This window comes from Alosa sapidissima, chromosome 3, assembly GCF_018492685.1.
Source record: "Alosa sapidissima isolate fAloSap1 chromosome 3, fAloSap1.pri, whole genome shotgun sequence".
NCBI classification, from domain to species: domain Eukaryota; kingdom Metazoa; phylum Chordata; class Actinopteri; order Clupeiformes; family Clupeidae; genus Alosa; species Alosa sapidissima.
Genome location: NC_055959.1, coordinates 6,893,651 through 6,913,227, shown reverse-complemented (window position 1 = coordinate 6,913,227; position 19,577 = coordinate 6,893,651). Strand labels below are relative to the sequence as shown.

The window sequence follows — 19,577 nt, the reverse complement described above, 5'->3', positions numbered from 1 at the left end:
ATCCTGGGAGGTGCCTCCTGGCCATCCACAGCCGAGCAGTAATCAATAGTTAAATAGCGGACATCTATCTTGTGAAACATATGGAAGGTTAGTCGTTGTGCAACAGTGTGCCGAGAAGTATTCCTAGGTTATCTACTGTATATCTATGTATAGGCTTGCATTTCTTTCAGCAGTTCACAATATAAAGCTCGCGGGGGTTCTGAGCACCGATGTTGTCTTGAGTGGCTGTCAAACCATTCAGCTTAAAAGACCTCACTTCAAAAGTCAGTTGTGACTTAGCTCGTTTCCCTCACATGTTATGTCACAATCTAGGCAATGTAATGACATTTGTAATTTACATTCACAGAGATGCACTCATGTAGTAGATGCACCTTATGAGTAAACAAAAGCAAATTGATCTCGTGTAGGTGTAGCCTAGCTACTTTATCTGGTGACCCTTTAAAACAAAAACCTGCTTAACAACACTGTCATGGCACTTCCGGTTCGCATACGGTATGATTGTGTTTATTGTGTTTTAAAACCTTCATGATCTGTCAGGTGTTTCAATGTCAGCTGCTATCTGAATTTGTGGTGTGTGTGGTAGCAGCTATGAATGATTATTGCAGTGTGTGCCCTAAAGGTGATCAGAGCCTTCTGACTGATAATAAGGAGTATTTATGCTGGGGATAATCCTAACCCACTGCCACTGGTGGTTTCTTAAAACCACCTGCATGGTCATGGTTGGCCATGTCTGTGAAAGGCAGAAGATGGGTATGATAATTAGCCGACTTAGCGGAGTGTTTACTCAGGTAGGTTGCTGGGGATGATGGGATATTTGTCTGGGAAGCCGCAGGGCTGGTGCCAGGCCCAGGGTATCTTTTAGGTGATGTAGAGCTCAAACCGTGTTGAGAGAAAGCAGAGGCAGTGCAGAGCGCCTAGTGCTGCCGAAGCGAGATACACAGACTCGCGCAGGCAAACACACACAAATATCTTCATTGACATTTCAAACATGCTGTTGGACCTTAGGATAGAATCAACACATTCATAATGTATGACACATTCTGTGCAGTGAGTGCAATAATGTAATTGGATCCAGGGAATATAAAAAGAGAGAAAGAAATCTATTGCTTTTTGTAGGGCTGAGGCAGACACAGTGCTTAGTCTTTTTTCTTCTTCCTTTTTTATACGAACCCTCCAGCCTTTGATCAGATTTTTCTCGCTTCTGTGGTCAGTTGAGCAGCATCAGTGCCGACTACAAATATTAATCTCCAGGTCCATGCCAGAATGTGGCTCTGAATGAATAATTCATGGCAGCAGGAGAAACAGGGGAAGGTGAGCTTGCTAGTGGCCATAACCTGACTAAGTTGAACAGAAAGATGCACTGCCAAACAAGAGAACAGATGTGAATCCAACAGAGACCACATTGAAAACATAGACTGTGGCCTGCGGTGCCAGAGTGTTTTCCAGTCTGTTTGACTCGATTTCCTCCTGGTCTTGGTCCTGGTATAACTGTCTGCTTGCACTTGCCCACTCTTAAAAGCAGATTATTTGGCTAAATGACTGTTTGAGCTCCTCAAGGGTGTACATACCTCGCGTTTGGACAAGAGCCTCTTATCTGCGTCCCAGAGGCAGGTGAGGAGCGAGAGGGCAAAGGTCGCCTATTGTCCGAGGGAGCGAGCCTGACTTAACCTGCACAGCTCTTCTATTTAATTGCCCACTTCAAGGGTGGGAGAAAGGGGTCGGGATGACGGGAAGATGAGCAGCCAAGTCAAGCATGGATGTTGCATACCTGGGCTTGACACAGCTGTCAGGGTGCACCTTTTGCTCACAGGTAATCCCCAATCTGTCATCATTAATGTGACTACGCTTCACAGCGCCTCCTCTGAGAGTGCTACTGCAGCAGGTCTCTTAAAGATGGCCAGATGTATTTATCAGTACAAGACTGCTGGACACTTTATAATGACTTAATATGCGCCTGCTGTACACTTTATTGAATTCTTCAAATTCATATTCTATTCACACACGTGTTTTGAATTCTTGTTTTGATATTTGATCTGTGGCTGTGGGGAGGCACATAGGTTTTTTTTTTTCTTGAACACCTTGGGTCATCTCTTCATGACGATTGTAAGATGTTTGAGAGTGGAATGAAATAAGCCCAAACAACTAGCTTTCAATGTGTGGCCGGGAGAAATTATTGCTGAATTTGAGGGAAATTGACTGAGGCCCTTTTCAAATCCCCACCCAAACTCCTCTTAGAGACGTTTCATGAAACCGCAGCACTCAGGAAATTGAAAGCATTCATTTGTTTATTTACAATTTTAGAGGGTGTAGTCTCCCCTGACCCACAGAATGTTCGGTGCATGCACCATCGTTCACTGAGAGGCTTCTTTCATTTACAGAGGAACCCATTGAAGCAGCACAGTAACACAATAAAAGAAAATATGTTTCAGTAGTGTTTGCATGCATGGCCAAGGATTTGAACAGGCTATTACAGTGTTAATAGTCAATAATGACTGCATGAGGGTCAGCCCTCTCATATTTCCCCATAAATTCCCCAGCCCCCACCCCCCTTCAAGAAACATCGCATCAGTGGGCCTCCGGTCTTCCGACAAGCTTGGCAAGGATCCACTGATGCCAGCATCACACTCCCTAGATTAATCCTTCTCGTTCCTTTCATTGGCTTCCAACATTCAAACCCAAGAAAATTGGCCTTTTTTATAGCCACTTGGGTTGTGCGGTTTGGCCCCATAAGCCAGCAAAATTTGACAGGAACAATTAGTAGCGCTGATATGGAGGAGGCACAGCAGCAGCGCTGCCGCCACAGCCTCCACCTCCTCCATCACCACCACCGCCAACATCTATGCCCACATTCCTTCCCTACTAGCTTACTAAGTGGCCCTTGAACCATCCAGACCTGTGGCCTGCCTCTGTCTCTCTGGCCCATGAAAAGGGCCGGTGACAGTAATCCCCAAACGTACTGAGCTCATATGGCTAATGAGGACTAGCCTACTTCAGTTTATGGCTCAGCCTTAGCGGGCGCAGCGCTGCAAGTATGGGAACCGGCTCACATGGGTCTCCTCGTCACTCCAGGTTTTTTAATTGGCTAGTGTTGCCCATAGTGGTGGCGCTGGGGTGGGGAGCAAGTGCAGTGAGACAGAAAAGACACCAGCCTGGCGGCATAGCATTGAGGGATAAAAGGAAGTGTGTGCGTGTGTGTGTGTGTGTGTGTGTGTGTGTATGTGTGTGTGTGTGAGTTTGAAGAGAAAGAGAGGAGTGATGGGGAGGCTTGTGTTCTGAAATGAAGGACATTCTCACAGAAACCTTTGAGCATGTGTCAGTTTGCACAGGCTATGCCAAAAAGTGTATGCCAGAATTACAGTGACACTGAGCTAAAATCACTAGATTGGATTGGGGATTGTTTGTTTTTTCAGCAGTGTTGGCCAACAGAATGGGTGGCGAACTGTTAATTTTTTCAAAGTGAGTCAACATGAAACTGTGTTTTAAAACGTATGGGCCGTTGCCTGACTTTCTAGAACTAAGACTGCATTCTCTACAAATGTGCAGAAGGGGGCTGAAATACTAAGGACGACTTTAAATAAATTCATCTTGTTTTCTTTTGAAAAAGTTATCAAAATGATTGCTCTGCTGTTTGTCTTACCAATGCAAACAGTTTGATGGAGTAAAAGCTTACAAGAGCATTATAAAGAAGTGGTTACGCTCCATTTGCAAAGCTAGTTTGTGGTCTCCTAAAAGTTAAAGGAAACAATCCAAAGCAAGAGCCCAGACACATGACTCTCAAGGTTAACCCTTAAAGTTAATCCAGATAACCCTCACAGTCACCCCCATAAAACTAAGATTAAACATCCATTCACATTGTTTTTCAACAATCTGTTAATTTAATTTGTCTGCTTATAGAGTCCCTGACATGTCACTTGACAATTTATTGACATAGTAAATAAAAAACAATGATTGTTCCCCTTGAGATGTAAGCAAAAGTAGGTGTTCACATGCATGGGGGAGTAAAGGGTTTAAGAGTTGTACCCTTGAGGGTTGAAACCCCCCACAAAGCTCCATAATTCCCCAAATAACTAGAACTCCTTCCCATTAAAACAAAACCACCAAATAGCTCGTTTTAATCTTTGCCAGGGAAAGTGCTCCTTTCACATGACCACGCGGTCACACGTACCACTTCTTGACCCACGAATGTTTAAGTTCCTTAAAATCGTGTGGAAGCATTTCGTCTTTGAGGATTAACAGCGCAGAAAGATCAAGATCACCATTCATTCCCTCCCCTTTGCTAGAAGCCTCGCCGGATCAATTAATGCGCTTAGCAAAGAGTAAAACAAGACGGGCATTTTGCCGGAGTCCAGGTGTAGCCAGGGGGTTAGGTGAAGCGTGGAGAGAGATCCCCGCTCCAGAGGGGCAGGACCGTGCGCTGAGGGTGAAGCTAGGGGGAGGAGGCGCATCTAGTGATTTATTCGAACGGAGTGTAGATTGATAGGGAGCCGCTGCGTTCTTGCTGTGCGCACTCGGATGTGAGCGGAATCTCGCGAAATCGCAACTTTTTGGTTGCAATTTTCTTATTCAAAGACCGCGAAAGTTTTGTTTGGTTGTCTGGAGAAGTCGGAAGGAATTCATTGTGCACATATCTGAAGATTTCATTTGAACGACTGAGTGCCATTTAGGACAACTCTTGTGCACAGAAGTCAGGATGTCAAATATTTCTGTGAATGACCATCTTGAGGGGATATTGTCTGACTTTGAGGGTGAGTTTGATTTAAGTTAGTTGTTTAGCTTTGTGGGACTATATGTAAAGTGTACTCTGTTGAACAGTGCGAAAATGTAGCCCACAAGTAAATATTTGCTATTGTCCATTCACTTCCCTCAGCATTGATATGCGTTCTATAGCCTACAAACTGCGTTTGCTCAAACTTATGTTCTGGCGGTAAAGAGTTTAATTACACGGTTTCAAACCAAAGACAAGTCAACTGCAGACTATACTTTCCCTCTGTAAAGACCCATTGGATTTTTGGAGATGGAATGCATTCATTCCACAAGTATGCGACCCCAAGCACATGGAGCGTTATCGTTTTCCTTTTTGCCCATTCACTGTAGCCTGTAATCCATCAACAATAATAACAATTCCTTCAACAAGTCCATCTATTCTTGTACTATTATGACAGAATTGTTTTTAATCAAGGTTTCCCTAAGGTATGACGGTACTTCTCTGTAGAAAAGGAACACTGCTTCCGTTGCAACTATGTCATTATGTGATGATCTTCACGGTGCCTCAGCTGTTTTCTCAAATATATGCCCAAAAAATAGTTTATACTTTTCAATCTTTGCCAATTTATCCCAATCTATTCTCCCTGTAAAGGGTGCATATGTTAACTTAAACTAGAAAGTTTCCTAAACTTAATGTTTATCCCTTTAGCTAAATAAACTTATCTCAACAGTATTAGGAAATAAATAAAGTGGTATGAAGAGTCTAAGTAAGTTGTATTTCCTTGTAAATAGTAAACTGAGTATGGAAGTCCAGTACTCGTTTCTTTTTCTCTCTTTCTTTTTTGTGTGCGAGGCATGATGTTGAACATTCCCATTCGCACCCCTAAATTCTGAGGACTGTTTGTTGTAATTAGCCTGCCATGCATTGCTCTTGCACTAACCCCTGGCCTTAGATACAGTGCAACGCTGAAGCGCTTTATTTAGAAAGCTATCTCCACACAGACAGACTTCTCTACTACCGTGGCCACTATTGGATTTGACGCACATTTCTGACCTCTCCTTGCAGATCTGTCATGAATGGGGACAGGGGAAGGGACTACAGAACAATGGAGTCTCTCTCAGGGCATATAGCTGTTTAGACAGGTGCTGATAGGGGGGAAAAACAAATTAGTTCAAGCCTTTGGAATAAAACACAATCTATTATTGCATTTGTGTGCTTGTTGGGGACTATTGTTTTCCTACACAGTTGCATTTCTTAGGCCGATGATCACTTGAGGAAGTTGACATAGCTCTTTTATGGCACAGCTCATCATTACTTATACTGTGTGTGTAGCACAGACTTACAGGTATCAGTGACCTGACATGTGTCTCATTTGTTTTGAACCTTTGTGGCTGTGATAAGAACTTCCGGGTCCCACATGTTTGTACACATTTATGGGTGAGAGGCATCACCCGTAGGAATTTCCAAGCCACACCTTTTGAGATTTGCTCATTGAAACAACTGGCCTTTGCTAAATGGCAAGCAAACATATCAGATGAACTGGCTTGAGTACCCCCCAGAGCTGCAACAACATCATGGAATACCATTGTGTCGTCAGTCGAGTGGTGACGCCTTTGATGCTGAATGGCTGTAGGCCGTTGCCTGTTGTTTGGGTGTGATCTGGTGCACAGATGTTTTCTAGCATGGGACTATTTGAACGCACAGTATATATAAAAAAACAACAACACAAAAACAAAACAATGTTCTGAGAGGGTATAGGCCTATTTAGGAGAGACGTTTGCAACATCTGTGTGGTATGAATGTAGCTTTGAGTGGCCAGTATTGAATGTGACAGGCTCCCATTTAATTTGGTCAAAGGATGCAATTGTCATCATCTACGCTCCTGTGAGCATCTGGGAATGTGGTGAAAGGCACAGTGTCCTCTGCTCATGGTGCCCCCCTCAATTAGTTTTCTTTTCAATCAGATTTATCCTGTGGGCTATAAACCATGTGATTCGTGGTAGGGGAAGGTATCACAACAGAGAGGTTGCATTTTGGCAGCTTCACCTTAAACTCTCCACAGAGTTCACCTTAGAACAAGGGGCCAGTGTGCCACAATGGACCTCAGTGAAGACATACAGTAGCCCTGTTCAACATGCAGGACTAAGGTCCGAGGATGGCAGGCTGGAATGTGTTGGGCTGCACGGAGTGTACCGAAGGGTCCTTTCATGTGGCAGTGCAACTGTGAAATGTGTCCCCCCCCCCCAGGATACGCATTGGAGTTGAAATCGTTGCTATACGGGTCTTAAGACGAGCTGGATTAAAGCAGGCCTTAATAAAGTAGAAATGCAAGGAGACGCACAGAAAGAGGAATGGAGACAGAGCCCTCAAAGGCGTTTCTTAGTGAATGGACAACCCAGAACAGGCTAGAGAATAGCCCAAAGCCGGGTGGCTGTCAGTAGCCGCTAGAACAAATATAAAAGACTCTGCCTCTTCCCGCAGTGGGAAACCTAAGACGGCCATTGGGCCTTACCCCTGCTCCTGAGACCCACAGGCCAAGGCCCCCAAGTGGCAGCCTGGGAGATCTGGTTGCTTCAGTAGCCTCAGTATTTCTGGCTCCATGGTCATCAGGTTGACAGCTTATACCTATGCGAAAACAAGGAGTTGGGTTTCGGGGCTTTGCCTCTTCAAGTCCTGACTTTGCATGACCAGTGTTGTGTTTGAGTGATTTTACAGGTTGTACTGAGTTCTCTGGCTCTTCCTGTTAATATGCAACTCAACTGAGTTTTGGTGGAGGTTTTTGTTTGGAGAAATGGCAGTAATGTGAAGGTGTGACTGCATGTGGTCGTGTGTGTGTGTGTTTTGCCTGTAATTACCCAGGCTCCAGTGGAAGCCCCCATCACAGGGCAGTGGTCTAGTACTCTGTGGCTCTCTGTGCTCCTTGCATGAACACATGTGTTGGTTTCAGCCAGGTCATGTGGTTTCCTAGAAGGCAGAGAAAACATACATGAAGAAAAAAAGTGGATATGAGTCAATAATGATGATTTATGGGTTTCCTGTCACACCCAAAGCAAAGTACTTGTTTAGATCACACACACAGGCACTCCAGGCAAACAGCAGGTCCACCTAAAAAACCCAAAGAGTTGTTCACCAGAGGCGGAACTGTAAAACCGCCTGTTTGCCTCTAGAACCGTCACTCAGGGTGTCATCTCTGAAGGAAGACCTCCACTCCTGACTTGCTTTTTTACATTGGAATTCCATTTTAACAAGACAGCAAGCATACTTTAAGTAGTGTTCCCACTACTTCCTCTATTAAAGAAGAGAAAGAGAGAGAGTGAGAGAGAGGAAGAGAGAAAAAGAGAAAAGTTGGCAGTAGAACAGTGGTTCTCAACATAAAGTTCAGACTTGCCAGTGCATAATTGCCTCTAAAAGTGCATGCCTTTGATGAACATCCTCTATAAAGCAAATGGAGATGTGTATTAGGTTCCCCTGGCCCATACATGTTCTCTTCACGTGTTGTTTCACACTGGCAGCTAAGCGTTTCAGCAAGACCATGTGCCCTGGGGTTTTTTTTGTTTGTTTTATGCCGGTGGAAACCTTCGCACATGTATACGTACACGCATACCTGACTTTTAGCAGCCCAGGAAGAACGGGTTAAAAGAAATACACCGAGGGTGATGTAAGTGCCGTGGCCCGTGCTCCCTCACTCTCTGATGAGGTGTGTTAAAGAGTTTGTGAAAGTGTGAAAGCTTTTTAGAGCGCCCCAGGGATGGCAGAACCTATAAGGGTGGAGGGGTGGGATGGGTGGAGGGAGGTCGAGTTGAGAGGGGTGTTGTGGGGGGGGGGTCTGGGTGAGTGTTGTTACGACACTGAAAATGGCAGATCGGAATTCAGATTCCAGATGTGCTTTGAGCTTAGGGGGGGGCTGCACAGGTAGATGGCTGCTGGGCCATGTGGGAGAGAGAGAGAGAGAGAGAGAGAGAGACTGAACAGATAGAGGGGTCGTCAGAGAATACCTGCCTGGAATGTGTGTGGTGGTGGTGGTATGTGGTGGTGGTGGTGGTGGTGGTGGGGGGGGTGCAGCTGAGTGTGAGGTGGGGGTTGAGAGGCTATACGGGATGGTGGGGGAGAGAGAGCTCAGACAGGCCCAGACTAGCCTCTCCTTCCCAGCCTGTCCAAAGGTCTCAGCTCCCCTTCGTCAACAGCTTAGACTTTCCCTCCTTCCGTCTCTCCCGCGACTGGACCCCTCATGGCGGATGTCCACTGAGTGACACATGGTGCAGTGGCTGATGCTGCCTGTCATATTTATCAAGCTGGGCTGGGAGGGAGAAAACTGCTAAAAGCATGTTGTGACTGACTTCTCTGGATCTGCATCTCTGGATCACTGGTCAGGATGGAAGGCCAGTAGCAGTTTTTTATGTGCCAGACAGACGTCCACGCGTGGCACTCTCACCCTGGTCACCCCCAAAACTCCCATCCCCTCCCCTCCAGACTGCCCCCAGGCTATCATCAAGTGTGCAGCCTTTTTTCTCCCCTGCGAGTCGCCCCTCAGCCCACATACCATAAACTTAAGCCCGTAAAATAACAGGCCATCAGCCAATGTGAGGCGGGCTGGCAGATGAATGCGCGAGGGGAGCTGAGGAGAATCTACCCTGTCGTCTACCTTTATTAAGCTCTGCGTGACAGTCCAAATCCTGCTCTTTGATTGCGCGCCGACGCGATTCGCTTTCCGCTTTCTCTGTAGAGTTGCTCTCTCGCCAACTTATAAAGTGCCTGCTCCGTTCCGTTCCACGCCACGCACGGCCGCAGATGTCGGTAGAGAAAAAAAAAAACGCTTGCCCCCGTGTTGCCTGTGGTGATCTCCTAAGCCTGCATGCTGACTGCCAAGTGATGAGAATCTGCTTCTCCTCACACGCGGAGAAGGTTGGAGGGGGGATTTTCTCTCTCTCTCTCTCTCTCTCTCTCTCTCTCTGCTTCTTAAATCACAATAACACCCCCCCTCCCCCCCCCGGGTCACGCAGCTTGAGAGGGGGCCTGCGAGGCACAGCTTGATTGCTCCAGATTTGCAGGAAATTAAAGAGAGGACCTCTGAGAGCCCTCTGATGAGCCGAGTGTCAACGGTCTGCGTGACAGGAAGTGCGTTATCACGGGGGGGAGGGGGGCACCCCCTGTTTCCCACAGTGCAACAGTGAAACACCCTAAAAAGAACAGCTTCAGGGAGGTGCCTTATCCGCCCCCACACCACCACCACCACCACCCCTGAGTCCCCTAGCAGAGCAGAGTCCATCCCGCGCCACTGTTGGAAAACAAAGATTAGACAAGAGACTATCAGGTTGTTGTTGTTGTTTGTTGAGGGGTAAAAACATCATCATATTCAGCAGGTTGTGTGTAGCTCCACGGGTAAGCTGAGAGGATTAGAACCGAAAGGAACGCTGAGAGAGAAAGAGAGAGAGAGAGAGAGAAAGAGAGAGAGAGCAGAGTAGTCCCAGAGTGGAGACGTGCCACCAAGGCTCGCCTGTCATCGTAATTATTTCCTCAGTTTTTGAGCGGGTGCCAGCAATCACCTGATATCTCCCCCTAGCCGCCCCCCACCCCCGCCCCGACTCCCACCCCACCCTGCACCCCTTCCCTTGCCTGAGCTGCCAGGGCGAGTTCACACTCGTCCCGGCTCTGCTTTGTGCAAAACCGTTAGCGTTGTGCCAGGCTGTTGGAATTCCTCTGCGGTTCGGGGCGCTGGGAGTAGCTGCGTTGTTGTGGTGGTGGTAGTGGTGCACGGCCGCAGCTACGTGCCTCTCACTCGTTGCTCTCTTGTGTCTCCTGTGTGTGAACACCCACGGCGACCAAGCCGCCAGCCTGCTGCGTTTTTAAAAAAATTTTTTTACGACATCCAAAACAAGTGCTCGCTGGCCGCTAATGTAGTCTTTCACCAAACCCCCCACCCAGCCAAAAGCCACACAGAGCGGCGTGCACCAGAGCGCGTGCACCCGGTTGTCCATTAAGGCTGAGAGGACCATGTGTCTATGGCACAGGGGGTCACGCTGTTGGAATTTGATTAGGGGGCTAAACTCTCACAGCTGTGCTGCTGTTGATGGAACTGACGGAGACAACGGGACCGTGGTCTTGCTCACTGTACAGAAAAAGAAGGAGCTGGGGGTGGGGGGGTTGTCAGCCACTGCTTCATGAAATGTGATTTGATTTAGCGCTTGAAGTTTCTTGCAGCTCTTAATGAGTAGCATACCCTACAGAAAGACGTGCCGCTCACCCAGTGGCGCGAGATAAAAATCAGAGTTGCTGCTCCAGATGCTGTGATATCCCAGGCACCGATAGCGTCCTGTTTACACAGTTCTGACTGACTGAGCCTGAATGGGATAAGGCTCTGAGAAATGACTTCTTGCCTGAGGTTTTTTTTTTTTTGTCGTTGCTTTTCAGTTTTGTGTAATTAATGATTAAGACATTTGTTAGTATGAGAGAAAGACAGTGACAAAAAATGCGTAAGAGAGCGAGAAAGAGAGAGAGAAAAAGAGAGAGAGGGAGAAATAGAGAGAGAGAGACTTATATCAGAGTTATCTCATTTCAACTCCCCACACCGCCATGCTTGTCTGTTCTGGCCGTTGTCACTGGCCGCTTTGATGGCCACATTAAATGCTTTTTCGGTCGGCAGAAATGCCTCTCTTTCTCTCTCTGTGTGTCTGGGCTGCTGCGTGAGAGTGAGTGTGGGTCTGTCTGCGGATGCTCTCATTGTTCTCCACTGGAATTCTGGGTCATGGCAAGGGCCGCTGTAATCCAAGCCTTCAGCCCCTGACACTGTCCGTGAATCGGCCCTTTGTGCAGAAGGAAGAGCCTTAGCCTCTCACAAAGGGAAAAGGTCGGAAAACAGTGTTTGCCATTGGCTTTGTGTCCCAGGGTCTGGGGGGGGGGATTAAGGGACACCAGCACAATTCACATGGTCCAGGTGTGGTGGGGCCATTTTGTATCTTGTGGTCTTACTTTGTGCACACTCAGAGCTTTTTGTCTTTGTTGGCTTTGCATTTGTGTGTGTATGTATATGTATGTGAGTGCATTGTTATAAACGCTGTCCAAAAAGTCCTAAAGATTTTAGTCAAAGACTACCAATAAGACTACCACAGGTGTGTGTGAGGACTTTCCAGATTGTTGGGAAATCTCAAAACTACTTTTGTGTTTTTGCCTTCGTTCTTGAGGGTAATGTACAGAAACTAAGGACCTCACTGTGCTGTGCAAACACGTGCACGCTGTCGCCTACAAGTAAATCAAATTAAACTGTCTAAATCTGTCAAGCCATCAACAGTCCTACATGTTTACGTGAATCTTGGACTCCTTGCTAGCTCTGAGTCTGGACTGGATTACATGAATGAGACACTTGCAAGACATAACCTGGCTTCAGGAATGAAGTATGCTTTACATAGTGATGTCATGTCAACCTCAAAGAAAGATCAAACAGACACCACTGTAATTATAGCTTGGCCTCTAACAATGTGTCTGACAGAGGGCCATTGAAAATGGGCCCTGCTCTGTCTTTTACACAGAAGTGCAGACTCTCAAGCTTTTAGTGGCACTATAAACACAATCTGGTAAATGACCGCTATACATCGATTTTTTTTTTATTGTTATCATGAAAGCAACAGAGGAGCTTTGAAGTATGTGTGGATCAGTATAAAGTAAATGGGTTACTTTAGCTGTGGTGAAAACCTGCATTTTTTGTTCCTAGAGACATTCTTTTTACTATGTTAACAGACTTAAGTATATGGTATTCTTCAAAAAAAGTTTTGAGTCTTTCGCATTCATTGTTCTTTGTGTTTCAGCTTCGTAAAGATCACTTAGACCTAGACTTTGATGTGTTAAAACTGTGTTTCAGCTATGTTTTTATACTTCCTTTAGACCAGAGATTTAAAAAAAAAACCGAACTATCACTGAATTTACAAATGTGAAAATGTACCACCAAATGAATGAATCAAACCTCCAAATGAATTTCTGCTAACATGAATCTCTATTCCATTACAGCGCTGAAGCGATCCTTTGATATTGACGATGTGGACGAGATCCCAGCCTTCTCCCCAGCGTCTCCTGTCACTTCCCCCATAAGCCCCACCTCCATTCTCAACAAGACCAATGAGAGCCGGAGTCCGTCGAATCACATGTCCTCGGCCTACCGCTCCCGGATCAGCGTGGGTTCGAGTCCCGCCCAGAGCCCTGTGCAGAAGTCCAGGATGGTCTCCAGTCTGTCCTTCAACCGGGGCACCATGGGCAAGCCAAACATCCACGCCAGCACTGGCATCAACCGAGCCGCGTCCTTCCAGAACAAGTTCAACCCCAACGGATTCAACTCGTCGTCAGGCCCCGGCAGTGACAACGACAGCCTGCACAGCTCCTCCTCCAGCCTGGAGTACCAGGCCTCGTCCAAGCTGAACTCCTACGCCACCAGCCCCCCGCAAAGCCCCATGTCAGGGGTCGGGGAGTACAACAAGGCCCCCTGCATGACCAGCCCCGTCCTGAAGAAGTTCTCCTCGCACGGGAACGTGTTCCACTCGGAACTGGAGAACCCTCTGGTCATCCCCACCGAGCCCATGGGCATCACCCACGGCTCCATGCCCTCTCTGGATCTCCAGATCGAGAGCGGCGGCAGCAGTGGGATGAGGCGCGTGGTCTCGCCCGGCTCCCGCTTCGCCAACGCCGGCGTGCCGTGGAACAACGTCCCGCACCGCGGGATGCAGAATGCCAGCCCGTACGGTAAGGAGCCTCCGTATTCACCTCCCAACCACCAGCCGCAGCAGTCCCCCAAGCCCAAGGAGCGGGCCAAGCTCAACAAGTTCCCCCTGGATCTGGACAGCCTGGTGGCCAATAAATGCCAGGTGGTCGAGGCCACCGGCGCCCCCCCGAAACCCCCTCCGAGGTTCCTGCCCTGCTCCAGCAGCCCGTCCATGTCCACCAGTCCCTCCGCCTCCATCAGCAGCCTGGACAGCACTGACCTGACCCTCGTCCACCACCACAACAACAACAACAATGTGGAGAAGAGGGAGCCGGTGTGCTCCCAGCCCGGTGCCATGCCCGTGCCCTGCGTCAGCCCGTCTCCCGTGCCACTCTCGCCGGCCCAGACCCCGCAGCTCAACCTGGCCTCCCAGCCGCAAGTCGTCCAGCTCTCCCCGGTCACCCCGCCGCCACAGCTGCCGCCGTTCGCTGTCCCGGACCACAGCGCTAACGAGGCCGACCTCGACGTGACCCAGGCCAAGGAGAGCGTTGGCTCGATACTCCAGAGGATTGCCTCCTTCTCCCGGGTGGATGCCAAGGTGCCAGCCCAAAGCCCCATCCTTCCTTTCAGCAATGGCATTAAGAGGGAGTCACCAGCCTTGCAAAGGCAGGAGCATGCCAGGGAGGAAGGTAAGACAGCATATGCTTTTATAACCACTGTACAATGACTACTACTCCAAAAAAACAAAAAGCAAAACACTTTTGTTCCACTACTTTCTTGCCCTTTTGGGAGGTCTTTATGAAGAGCCACAAGGAAAATCAGAACACCCAGACTATGCAGAAGGCTGAGACTGCTTTGGCGTTTAGTACCATTAGTTAAGTACATACTGAGGGACATGGGAAGGAGGGGGAGCCCCCCTCCCCCCTGCTGTCTACCACCATTAGAGCTTCTCTTTGTTTGAAGCCATGTTGTCATCACAGGTGTCTGTCAATGCCTCACAAACATACAGTAGAGGAGAATGAGGGAGGTCAAACTAAAAGAAAATAAAGTCAGATGCATACAGAGACAGTGAATGAATCAGACAGAACGGGGGGGAAGCCCACCAACAACAATGGGTGAAATTCTTGTCATATCAACAAATAGCTGAGGGCAACCAGTGATAGCGGTGCAATGCAGCTTGTCAACACATTCATTCCCAAAAAGTAAAATCCCCTGCTGGCCACCACTGTGGTTTCCTTCCTGCCAATACGAGGCAGCTCTGCTCTCTTCCCCACGGGGGAGAGACGCGAGTCCCCCAGGTGCTGAGCTGATCCGCAAAGCGAGGCGTCTCTCACCTGCCTCGCCATTCCTGGGGGAAGTTGGGAGGGGGGGAAAAAAAAAACACGAAAACCTGTCAAGACGTTGTTGTTTTTAGCCCCGCTCACCTTTGGGATCGGCCCAAAACACGACGGGAAGCGTTGACGTCGGCAGTCTAATGGTATCTCCCCAGCTGACAGAAATGGGTTTTGTGGCTGAGACTGGAGGGATTTAGCCGTGGGCAGCATCAGTAAGCGTGCCGCCTGAGATCCGCTCATGTCCGAGCTGGGCTGGGCTGGAGAGAGAGAGAGAGAGAGAGAGAGAGAGAGAGAGAGAGAGAGAGAAGCAGTGAGTTGAGGTCTAACAAGAGCCAGGACTTTTGTGCCTTCAAAAGCCACCAATGAAACAAATGTGTGTTGAAAGAGCTTCAGTATTAGACCAGATGTGACAGGTAGAAGCATGCTACTGACACTGTGCTGGACTTATTGGCCAATACAAACGTTAGTTGGTAAGGTGACTCATGTGATGTGGAGAGCAGGTGACATTGAAGTACTTGACCTACACGAGATAGCTTGGCTGCTGTACTAGCTGGCCTTGTGCCTGGTGCCTTGGGCAGCCATGTGGAAGTGCTCACTAACTGTGGTTAAGACGTGCATCCCTTACAGGAAACAACCAGAGATGAGAGAAGGAGCGAGTGACATGTGTGGAAGGAGGCTGGCCAAGTTCAGCCTTTTAAAAAAAGCCAAAGGGAAGAGGAGATAAAGTTATCCACAAACAGATGACAAAGACAGACCAAAAAAGTTGTTATCTGATGAGCGGAAAGAAAGAATTCTAAGTTGCAACGTTGTTGTTTTTTTTGTTCTTGATTCAAAAAGCATTATTTCCGAGGGGTTAAGGGGCTATGCTGTTTTCTAGGTTTTTTTTACCTTTTCCATTCAGTTCTTCTCATTTTCACTTTCTCTCTCTCTCTCTCTCTTTCACCCTTTCTCTTATTCTCATTTTACCTCACTCTTTTCCTCCCCCCTTCTCTCTTTCTCTCTCTGGTGCTGTTTAATGGAGGGAAGTTCGCAGCACTTGGTCTGACCAAAGAAAACAGGGACTCACTCAACTGTGAAGACCCCATGGGTGCCTGGTACTACGCTTGGCTATGGAAGAGAAAATGTGGAGGTTCTCCCATGGCACCTATCTTCTGCATCTCTCAAAAAGCAAAAGGGGGAGGGTGTGTGTGTGTGTGTGTGTGTGAGAGAGAGAGAGAGAGAGAGAGAGAGAGAGAGAGAGAGAGAGTGTGTGCAAGGGAAACACTGGGATGAGTGTTCTGACATCCGGCGTGATCTCGGACAGCTGGGTAACAAACGGCCCCACTAGTGCCATGTTTTCCCCTTAAACGTAAACACTGTTGCATTTGCACTGTGTGATTTATACTTTCCAGCGGATATGTTTTTTTTCTCTGGGGTGGTGGGGTGTGTGTGTGTGTGTGGGGGGGGGGGGGGGGGGTGCAAACTATAGGCCTGGCCTCGGGGCAAGTTTTCCAGGTTAACAACTGTCAAGCTTTGTTTTTTGACAGGGGGCACAGGAGTCAAATGGACATGTTGGTGATGTTGTATGGGCTTCTTCCTGAAGCTGACACATACATATCCATCACTGTTGGTGGAGGTGGGCGGGGTAAGGATGTTAGGTTCATCCAGCTCATAAAAGTTACTCTGGAGAGAGAGAGTTAACTAATCTGAGGCAGCTGGCTAGTTGGAACAGAGCTTAACTGTCATTACACTGACGTAGGTGTGGTCGTGTGTTTGCCTCTTTGTAGTGTATCCTCGTGTTCCCTTTCGAATGCATCCTCATATTTCTTTTCTCTCTTTATCTTGGCCACTGGACTCGAGCAGATGTTTCGGTGTCACCGAGCCAGCTTGACACACCCCGCTCATGTTTTCAGCGTGTTAAAACAGTGGTATTTTTAGATGTACATCTAACACCTCACCCACTCCCATTGTTCGGAGGTCTATGGGGGTTGTTTCTGAACTTCCTGAAAAGGCAGTGAAAATGGCCATTCATCAAGTTTTCTCTGATGTCCTAGGTTTTGTTAACCTGACCTTTTCCAGTTCTCCCTCTTACATAACAGTTAAACATAAGCAATAATACCAGGATGTCAATGACATTGGCTACATTCATTTAAGATCTATATCCTAAAAACCTTGGGGCTCTGAACACTCCGTTAAAACGTGCTATCCTTCGTATTGACACTCACCTGGCATTCTGTAGGATATGAGGGGATAAACAGTATGTGTCCAGTACAGCTTGCAGCTCACAAATATTTACATGTAGGCCGGTCAGTTTTCTGCATGCTTGAAGAAGAAGACGAGAGTCGAGTGTTTTTACTCTGTGTGTGTAAACCTGTCATAACTCAGCCGAAGGGGTTTTCCATGCCGTAGATGTCATCGTTCCAAAAGGAATTTTGCCGATAAGAGGTAACTCCTGAGAGACACTGGGTTTTGACTTGGCCCTGATGTGGCCTGACTGCTGCCAGGGATAAACAGGTTACCCTGTTCCTTGCTTGGAGCACTACTTATGTCAGCTCATTAGAATGTATTTTATGTCCATCGCAAATTACAGTTTACTCAAGCATCAAAAGGATGACATGTGAAATACCTAGAGTTCACACAGTTGAACAAAGCCTGAAATGTCTCAGTGTTGATCCCCAGAACAAGGAATTGCATCCAAAATGTAAATGTAAATCAGGTTTATCGGCCAAGTATACTTGCGTATACAAGGAATTTGGTCTCTGCATTTATCCCATCCGTGAATTAGTGAACACAGAGAGTTGAAGTACACACTAACCCAGCACAGTGAGCTGCCTTGCAACAGTGGTGCTCGGGGAGCAGTGAGGGGTTAAGGGCCTTGCTCAAAGGCACTTCAGCCATTCCTACTGGTCGGGGATCGAACCGGCAACCCTTCGGTTACAAGCCCGAAGCCCTAACCAGTAGGCCACGACTGCCCCTATCCAATGGTGGGACAGGCCTGTGCCAACATCAGCTGTGGTCCTGATATTGAGAACACTTATGGATGTTCAGCGCCACACTGATAGAAGAAAATATTAAGACTGTCCTGTTGTGCATGACTGTGAATGATATACTCGTAAAAATGAAACATTTCCTCTTAATGGATGTTTGCCATGAAATGATTGTTATGCTACAAGCACTTTTTTTTTTATTTCGAAAGCAAAGGAGTTTTGCTTTCTAATGAAAACATGAAAACAAAACCCAGCCAAGCGGCTTTTCCTCTCCACCCTTCCTCCAGCAGAGGACTGACTGACTGACTGACTGACTGACTGACTGACTGAGGAGATGGAGCTTTTTGAAGTTTTAGAGGAAAAACACAGTAGAGAAAACACTAATTATATTCCTCTGTGCATTCTATTTTACCCTGACTCAGCAGAGAAATCTTAGATGAGGGGAACAATGGTGTGCATTTAATCTCCCTTTATAGATATATGGCAAGCAGCATTTCCTCCAAAACAGATGACCTTAACATCGCTGGGGATAGATATCCGGAGATATCCGGAGCTGGTGTTCCTCCCTCCAATCTCCCCTGTCCAGTACAGTAAATATGGACCGTTGCCAATGTTGCCATAATTGCACAATTCAAACAGAACGATAGATAACAATAGCAAATATTTAATTTATAAATAATTAAGGGTTATGTATGGCAGCGTGTTCCGTCAGTAATAAAAACATTGTTAAAACGAGACTGGGAGTTAGGACAGGCTTTCAAATAAGTTTCTGCACTCTTCCTGTACTCTTTGTTTCTGTTTCTCCTCCCCCCCCCCCATTCAGTTTCATGTTGCCACATGCCAAGACCAGGCAGCAGGCTCTTTTCTCTCTTATACAGCACAATTTATTCTGGATTTAATGACAGTGATTTAGGGAATAAATTCTTCTCCAGCAGATGTTTTAGGCCACCCTCCCACTATCCCCCCTGGCTTAAGGAGAGTGAGCAAGCAAGAGAGAGAGAGAGAGAGAACTGTTCTTTAAAGGAAACTGTCAGAACTCATGGATTTTGGAGAAAAAAAACACACTTAGAAGAAAAAAAGACTTCTTCATTCATCTGTTTCCTTTAACCCCCAAATATGTTGGAGTCTTGGGAGAAATGATGGTTGAAAATATAGAGTACAAATCTGTATGTTTATGTTTTTTTATTCTTTTTTTTACGGTGCACAAGAATTTATAACGGTGTGTTTTCAGTCAGCACTCGTTCAGTCAGCACTAGTTTAGCCTCTCTGTCCCCGTCCCCAGATCAGTGTTATATCCAGCCGCAACTGGCCTGCCTTTGGACTGCGACTGAAATGTGTTTCCTCAGTCACTAGATAAGATTACACTGCCTTGTTAAAGTTGTCTTATCATCGAGCCGTGCAGCTTGGCCCTGCAGCAGGAGAGATTGCACACTTTTTCACTCTTTTCAAGTCTTCTCTCTCTCTCTCTCTCTCTCTCTCTCTCTCTCTCAATTTCTCTCTGTGTAGAGTTCGGATGAAGGCGAAGGCACTTTAAATGGCTTATTTCCATTTGGATTTACAGTAATTTACCTCTTCAAAAAGAAGAGTGATAAATCACCTAGGTGCCACGTCAAAGACAGCTAAGAGATGAGTAACGATTGCGGGAAGCAGAGATACTTTCTGTGTGTGTGTACAGGCGTGTGTGTATGTGTATGTGTGTGTGTACAGGCGTGTGTGTGTGTGTGTGTGTGTGTGTGTGTGTGTGTGTGTGTGTGTGTGTGTGTGTCTGAGAGAGTTTGTGTGCACTAGCACACAGTTGTGTGTAAAAGGATAAGGGCCCAATTTGTGCCTGATTTACTACCATTTAGACAGCAGAAAGATTTAGCATGAGGGAATGAGGGAACTCTTAG

General features: G+C 47.1%; 1 protein-coding gene across 2 annotated transcripts in view; it reads left to right on the top strand.

Annotated features, from left to right (window-relative positions):
- sept12 (septin 12) overlaps positions 1–19,577 on the top strand; it is a 95,638-nt gene continuing 76,061 nt past the window's right edge. Inside the window, exons 1-2 of one of the 2 annotated variants that reach the window (XM_042085628.1) lie at positions 1–87; positions 12,704–14,077. In XM_042085628.1, coding sequence (XP_041941562.1) covers positions 81–87; positions 12,704–14,077 — 1,381 coding nt within the window. In that variant the 5' untranslated portion in view covers positions 1–80. Of the gene's footprint in view, positions 88–4,389; positions 4,746–12,703; positions 14,078–19,577 lie in introns of those variants that run through there. The other variant, XM_042085627.1, reaches the window with a different exon arrangement.